At 37.2% G+C, this 8,608-nt stretch overlaps 1 protein-coding gene across 1 annotated transcript; it reads left to right on the top strand.

Moving 5' to 3' along the window:
• The first annotated feature begins 4,036 nt into the window (after positions 1-4,036).
• LOC139731043 (peptidyl-prolyl cis-trans isomerase B-like) lies at positions 4,037-4,549 on the top strand. Its single transcript, XM_071641924.1, has one exon. The coding sequence runs from the start codon at positions 4,037-4,039 to the stop codon at positions 4,547-4,549; it is 513 nt and encodes a 170-aa protein (XP_071498025.1).
• The last annotated feature ends 4,059 nt before the right edge of the window (positions 4,550-8,608 follow it).

Here is an 8,608-nt window from a genome sequence, read left to right as displayed (position 1 = left end):
TATATGAAAACACATTTTCATTAATATCTCATTAATGGAAAGGAATTTTTCCATGAAATTTACGTCACATATAGTTCAAATCAAGCGTATTCTACACATTTTCTCACATTTCAGTTTACACTCAAACCGTGCGCGTACGCGCGCGTTAAAATGTTGACATGCTCCAATCGAGCTCAAATTTTTTTTTGCACACGTTTCAGGTCATTTGGAGCATTTTTTGAAAAATTGAAAAAATTGAACGGACGTGTACGCGCGCGCACATATACGCACGCACAGCTCATATGCAATAGAAATTTCCCGTTTTTTCACACTTATCGGCTGTCTGAAATGTCAAGGAATATTTATACCAAGTTTCAAATCAATGCGACTCAATATGACGTCATACGGGCCCGTCAAAGTTGAAATTCCGCGCGCGCGTCAATGGCGATATACAGTGCAACTATGCCAAAAAACTGCTAATTTTAAATTCGATTTTACTCGTCAGGATGGACGGTGACCCCCCATTTTCTTTACATATTTTAAAACCTGATGAGTTGTACATGTCATTTCATGGGGTGGCAATGCTGACAAAATGATCAAAAGATAGCAAATTTCTTAATAAAATAAAAAAAGTAAATTTTCAAAATGACGTCATCAAATATCAAGTTCATTCGAGCGTATCTCACTAGTCCTTTGTCAATTTTCACCCAGATTTCAGTATATTGTAGATTATTTAATGTTCTTTCAAACATAAAATTACAAAATTTTGATTGGATAACGGTATCACCTCGTAAAAATGGATTGAAAGTAACCTTGTCAAATTTGACCAGTTTACGTGTTATCTCTATGGGAGTGCAGTTTTTGTGGAAATGAAAATTGACATGACTATCTTTATCGAGCACTAGCTCACTTACCCTTCGGTAAATTTCTCCCAGATTTTGATATGTTGTAGCTGAGACTTTACGCTACCGTAAGTGTGCCCTTCGTTTTTTCATACGATGTCGGGATCACGTCAAAAATTTTGGTTGAAATTCAGGCTTATCTTCGATGTATTGAGATATTTCTTTCTTTCTGCAACTTTCTTTGCAATAACTCAAGAAAAACACGCCCTATCACTTCTATATTTTGCACATGTTTAGTTCATGTCACGTACATTATTTCATAAAATAACAACTACTTGATCGGACACCATCTTGGGTATGTAAATTAGGGTCAAAGGTCATAAGTGTTTCAGCCTGTATCTTAGTGAATACATGTCCTATCTTTCCCATATTTTGCAAACGCAAAGACCATGTTACAAGGATCATTTCACAAAATAACCACTTTTTACTCAGATGCCATCTTGTCTGTGCAAATTGAGGTCAAAGGTCATATGTACTTCTTTTTGTATCTTCGTAATGACGTGTTATCTCTATGGGAGGGAATATTTTTTAATGTGAAAATTGACATGATTGTCTTTATCGAGCACTAGCTCACTTATCCTTCGGTGAATTTCTCCTAGATTTTAATATGTTGTAGCTGAGACTTTGCGCTATCGTTAGCTTTGATTTTGTTTTTTCATACGATGTCGGGATCACGATAAAAAACTTGGTTGAAATTAAAGCTTATCTTCTATGTATTGAGATATTTCTTTCTTTCTGCAACTTTCTTTGCAATAACTCAAGAAAAACACGCCCTATCACCCCCATATTCTGCACATGTTTAGTTCATGTCACGTATATTATTTCATAAAATAACAACTACTTGATCGGACAACATCTTGGGTATGTAAATTAGGGTCAAAGGTCATAAATGTTTCATCTTGTATCTTGGCGAATACCTGTCCTATCTTTTCCATATTTTGCACACGTATAGACGATGTCGCAAGAATCATTTCACAAAATAACCACTTTTTCCTCAGATGCCATCTTGGGAGTGTAAAGGTGGGTCAAAGGTCATATGTATTTGTTGTTGTATCTTCGTTATCTAGTGTATACGGAATTTGGTACCAAAGATGGCAGATATGACTCCCTTTTCTAAACGAGAATTCAAACATCACACGGCCAACGTTTTTAACAACAGACGAAACCTGTATGGTCGTGCCTATTGCGATCAGGACTCGAATCATTGATGAAAAAAAAAATCGGATCACCTTAATTTGTCAGTAATGACAAATTACAATCTCTAGTTATCATATTCCTGCTGTTATCATTATCATTAGTTGTGTGTAGTAGTTACCACTATTGCACATATTGGTATAGGAAGCAATATGCCTATATGCAATAGGCATATATACACTGTATATCTGTATACATGAAATAAAACAGAAATCGAGTTCATGGTAATCATCGGCAATTTATTTCACCACACCAATTTTTGAGCGATTTGCAACAACACTTGAGAAAGAGCGAATCGCTCAAATATTTGTGTGCTGTAAATAAATTGTTGGTGATCAACATGAACTTGGTTTCTGTTTTACTTTCGATATCATGATATTGCTGCACCAACATGAAGACTACCCGGTACTCAATCAATATATATACATGTATATATATATTATATATATATATATATATATATATATATATATATATAATTATCTATGTATATATATATATATATAATATATATATATATGACACTATGTATATATATGTATGTATATATATATATATATGTATTCACACACTCACACACACACACATTACAAGCATGAACTCCTTTCAAGATTGTCTTCCCACAAAAAAACAGGAAGTTAAGTTGGACAGAGTTAATTTTCCTGATTTTTTACAATTTATTTGACATTTATCAAGGTCAAAGTTGATTGCTGAGAATCAACCACAGTACAGTGATATACCATTTGCTTGAAGTACACGTACCATTATCATACCAAATACGGCGGCTATAATCACAGGCAGTACATGCGTCAGGAACATATTATGCAAATGATAGGCAAGACCACCAGTGTCGCAAATTTGTGACAACTATTGTAATCACAAAATCAAATGCATATACATCTATAATGGACATGCAATAGGGCAACAACATCAAATTCATGAATAATGAACACTGTCTGGCAAGATTATCTAAGGCAATACATCAATATAGTGCACAATTTCACTTGCCCTTGATAGCTTCAAGCGTGATTCAAAAAGAAAATCCTAATGAGTGTAAAAATGCACTATGGTATAGGATGAAAACATATTGTGTTGACCCGCATGCACTATGGCAATATAAATCTACGAATTATGAACACTGAAAAGAACACCAAAGGCATTCCTGGCAACAGTATTGTTAAGGTCAGTAACTTGTCCTGTATACTGGTTACACTTCATAGTCAGGGTCAATGTCCTAATTCTTATCAGTATTCTCCCACACATATATCTTGTACAGATTGAATATCCTTTGTCCTAAAGTCATAAAGTGGAGGGCTTAGTTAGCCCCTATGTGTTAATTGAACCAAGACACACACGTACAAGCTCAGTGTTGGTGCCTAGAATAAAGCAGTAATTGTAGCTCTTTTCTCATCTACTATACTGACCATGCAAGAACCTATCCCTTGTCCTCCCCTATAGCTAGACGTTTGATGTCACCCCTTTGTAATAGTCTCAACTTTATGTCTCTTTGTCCTATTGTTGTAGCCGTGCCTCCCTCCAATCACCACCCTATTGCCCGATTGTACCTGTATTAGTTTCTCATCTAATCTCTTCTATGACTATGGAACGAGCCAACTGGTTAATTGTTTGTATACAGTACTTGGCTGGGAATGATGCCAAGCTAAAACTCCTGTTTGGGAGTGAGTCTAGATTTGGTCCTCCTGAAGTCAAGACGCCAATAAATGTTCTCCCCGTAAATGAAATGATTTTATGTTGGTGTGATTGATTCATTGACTCTTGTTGGAAACGCAACACTGGTGAGCAGCGGTGGGATTTAGACTTATACATGCCATCGAAACGCGAACACTTTCATCGTTGAAATGCCACAAAATTAAAGACGTTGGATATGCACTGCCAACAACCTGCAGACAAAATGGACCACAAGGCAAAGGCTGGCGACTTCTGTGTGCTGTAAAGTCTGCATGACAACCGTCACCACAAGGACAATGAAGGTCCTTACTCTTCTGTTGTTGGCATCAGTAGCTCTGGTCTACTTTGTTACATCATCAGATGTCAAAAGGGGGATCGAATCATCGGTAGACACAGTGATCACTAAAAATGGTTTCTTTTGCCCCGTGACCAGCGACAAGGAAGTGAGGAGAAATGTTTCTGATTTGCTTCTGAAATCGATGCCAAAGCCAACAATGAACTTTGCTGCACTTGCAATTCATTTGAAAGTATGCGGATACCAAGGTAGCAAGTTCCATCTCGTCATGATCCAGGGCGGGGACTTTCCTCGTGAAGATGACACTGGAGGCAAGATGACACGGATGACGACAGGACTGATGATGACAACTTTTAAGCCAAACTACCATGGACCTGGCTGGATGAGCATGACAAACGCTGGCAGGAACGTGAGCGGATTGCTGTTTTCCATGAGTAAGAGCACGACCGTTGAGACATCTTGGCTGGACGGGAAGCACATCGTTAGGTAGATAAACCCGGCACATACAATATCACCATAACAACGAAGAGACTTTGACCACACCACAACATGAGTGCAGTGATTGACAAATTAGTGTTTCTCCTTCTTCCCGGTACGTTTTTCATAACTACACATGGTCTTTGGTTTTTTAACTTGTAATAAATTTCATTGTTAGAAGACATTCGTGAAATTCAGTTAATTCCACAACTAAATCTTGCAAGTAATGTGTTTTGTTTCGATATTCTATAGAGAATGCACACACAATGAGAAATGTGTGATGAAATTTTATCATTGGCACGAAAATGAAGACGACAGATGAAATTGAAACTCTGATGGGGGTTGTCAAATAGATAATGAGTAAAGGTGCCTAGATTTAAAGAATTATAGTTCAGTAATGTGCATTGTTGTTCGTATATGGGTGTTTTTACTGGTGAATTGCCCTGCAACTATACAAAGTTGCCATAGCTGAAATTTTCAGGCAGCAATGATCCAACTTGTAATAGCACACGTATGTGAATAAAGCTACAGTTTATCGAAAACATAACAAGAGGATTTCTCCGCAGGGTCGCTGGTAGTTAAAAATATCATTTCATAGATACAGTTGTACCAATAAACCGTATGGAAAATTATGACAGCATGTTATCTTTCCTGGCTTGGCATACCAGTGATTAGGTGAACTTTTATACATGTGTGAGAGAATTTAGTTGGATATGTCAAGTGAATGCAATTACAGTACCCCTTTAGTTGAGTTGACTAGTTGTGTACAAATAATACATGCCAGTGTTGTAGAGGTTAAGCTCCAAGGTTTGTAGAGTGTACAAACTTGTGTTGAGGCTAAGGAACGATCTGCCCTGCATCTATACAAAGATGCCTTAGCCGGATATATCCGGGCCGCAGAGAAATTCCTGTAGAGTTTTGCATGTAGTTGTTTCATAGAATGTTGAAGACTAAGGGTATCAAAATTTGCGTCACCACTTGTCACCCAATTTAGGTTTTACACTGTGATGAATTGTTCAGTTGATGCTGGTATTTAATTTACAAAGGATCCAAGTTTCACATCAGGGTTTGTTGTCTCTGTTTATTCCATTCCTCACTCTAGTTTTCTATTTTATTTCATTACACTCAGAGACCAGAATGTTTACACCCATGCATTATGAACAGGAATTGGTGTAGTACCCATGCTCTTATGTTGCAAAAGGTTCTAAAATGAATTAATATCCTACAGTATTCTGTTCTTAACTCCTGTTCGTGGTTAACCTTTAATTTTCTTGTCAATGCCGACCATTGTATGTACACTGTACATGTCGTTTTACTCTCGATCTCAATGTGTTTACAACGTAGCATCTCTTCCGTTTAATATTTTACCTCGAATGAGGATACTGTCCGTTCTTCTCTTTCTTCTCTTACATATTGTCTTACTTCTTCGTTATCTTTTCTTCTGCAATGTTTCATTCTTTCTACAAAACTTAGATTGTCGAAGCTTCAATAACCAATGTCTTTATTTTGATTTTCAATGTGCATGTTATAGTGTAATTGTGTAATGTAAGATTAAAGGTAAGTGCTATTTGTTGATAGATGAACGTAGAGTGAAAAATGTAAACACTGTAAATTTGGGTTGTTATTTCTGTTACATGCCGTTTGTTCGTGTCATTACTTTTTGCACATGTACATGATTATACATCGCTGTCAGTTGTAATATATTTTTTGAGTGTTTTGTGATGGGTTCACTATTTGGGAGTTACAAAATATTTGGATTATTTATTGATTATAGTTTGGATAAAATTACTAATGTGACAACCTCTCTAACACCTTGTACGAAATCTTCACTATCATTCTGTTACACCTCCTGATTCTGTTTCTCTCTTCTCTTTCTGTTGAGTGTCTTCTCTCTCTCTGTCTTTCCATGTCATGTATCCGTACTGCTAAATTCACCCTGTGGTAGGTTGTGTATTGAGGACAATACCTCTTTTCAAAGGGGGGAGTAGTGTTAAGGTCAGTAACTTGTCCTGTATACTGGTTACACTTCATAGTCAGGGTCAATGTCCTAATTCTTATCAGTATTCTCCCACACATATATCTTGTACAGATTGAATATCCTTTGTCCTAAAGTCATAAAGTGGAGGGCTTAGTTAGCCCCTATGTGTTAATTGAACCAAGACACACACGTACAAGCTCAGTGTTGGTGCCTAGAATAAAGCAGTAATTGTAGCTCTTTTCTCATCTACTATACTGACCATGCAAGAACCTATCCCTTGTCCTCCCCTATAGCTAGACGTTTGATGTCACCCCTTTGTAATAGTCTCAACTTTATGTCTCTTTGTCCTATTGTTGTAGCCGTGCCTCCCTCCAATCACCACCCTATTGCCCGATTGTACCTGTATTAGTTTCTCATCTAATCTCTTCTATGACTATGGAACGAGCCAACTGGTTAATTGTTTGTATACAGTACTTGGCTGGGAATGATGCCAAGCTAAAACTCCTGTTTGGGAGTGAGTCTGGATTTGGTCCTCCTGAAGTCAAGACGCCAATAAATGTTCTCCCCGTAAATGAAATGATTTTATGTTGGTGTGATTGATTCATTGACTCTTGTTGGAAACGCAACAGTATTAAAGGCAATACATTTGTAAATGTAAGATTTCACTTGTACTTGTTAGCTCAGCATGATTCAAAATTAAATCCTTAGTAATGAGTTTAACAAAAACTATCCCATACACTGTGTAGTATGAAAACATAATTTGGTAACAACATGTAAGCAAAACAAGTATCACAGATATACAACAAATGTTGTATATCACGAAAGCAAATGCCTGTATAATCAACTATCATGCAATATAGCAACAACATAAAATCCATAAACAATGAACACTGTCGGGCAAGAATATCAAATGCATTCTTGGCATAACAATATCAACTAAAGGCAATACATGAACATCTGTATAATGCAAGATTTCACACGCACCCGTTTGCTTCAAACGAAATTCAGAGTGAAATCTAAAGAGTGTCAAAACATACTACACTGTATCTCAAAGTATGTACATGTAGGCAAAACAAGTGTCACAAATAAGACAACTACATGTATTGTATATCATGAAAGCAAATGCATGTACAATCACTTAGCATACAATATGGCAGCAAAATAAAACTATGAATAATGGACACTGGCAAGAATATTAAAAAAAATATCAAAGGCAATACTGTATAATCCAAGATTTCACTTGCACTTGTTCGCTTCAAGCACAATTCAAAATGAAATCCTTATGAGTGTGAAAACATACTATGCCGCCTATGGTATAGTACGAAATGTTAATGTGGCAACAATATGTAGGCAAGACAAGTCTCGCAAATACATGTATGACAAATATTGCATATTGCCAAAGCAATGTCCCGGGGTTACTTTAATACTAGAGTACACAGTCAGTCTAGACAATCTAGTATCTAAACGACTGTAGTGTTGTCACTGACACTGACACTGGCCCACCACTGCCACTGGTACTGTGACTCATAACTAGCTAACCCCGTCGCGGGGCGCTGTAACACAGTAACGGTACGTATTTGTCCGTATGGGGTCGCTGCTGCGGTTAATAACTAGCTAGACAAGAATAAATCTACGTGTAAAGTTTACACCTAAGCTCAAATTTACATAAATTTACACTTTTTTCATGTACAAAGCTGTTTGCCCCAACACACAACGTACAGAGTGTAATATAGCCCCAGGGCCTAAATTAGGCCTACTTGATCTTTTTTATTTTGCATAGTAGTTGGTGGTAAACAGATATGTCGACGGCAAACACAAAATCCAGTGTCTGGGACTACCTTTGCTACTGCTCTCACAAGAAAGCCAACATACGACCGATCCGCCTAATTGTAACGTTACTTGGGGAATTAATTTACTTGTTATTCTCATCATGGCTTGGTGTCAAACTTACCTGTTTCCAAATCCTTTTGTCAAGTGATTTGTGCAGTTTACAGCCGCACAATATGGCATTTTAATGCCTCGCTCAGGGTCTGGGAACGTCAGAAAAACACGGTACAACATGCAGTCACTGTATGTGGATAGCGTCTGCTGGGA

The sequence above is a fragment of the Diadema antillarum genome, unplaced genomic scaffold (assembly GCF_040938485.1).
Source record: "Diadema antillarum isolate AM-2024a unplaced genomic scaffold, OU_Dant_1.0 seq00000348_RagTag, whole genome shotgun sequence".
Classification (NCBI taxonomy): domain Eukaryota; kingdom Metazoa; phylum Echinodermata; class Echinoidea; order Diadematoida; family Diadematidae; genus Diadema; species Diadema antillarum.
The sequence above is the reverse complement of the archived record's forward strand: the minus strand, read 5'-3'. Positions and strand labels throughout refer to the sequence as shown.

Excerpts from the sequence above, each read along its gene's own strand:
- LOC139731043 (XM_071641924.1), top strand. The coding sequence starts at position 4,037 with ATGACAACCGTCACCACAAGGACAATGAAGGTCCTTACTCTTCTGTTG.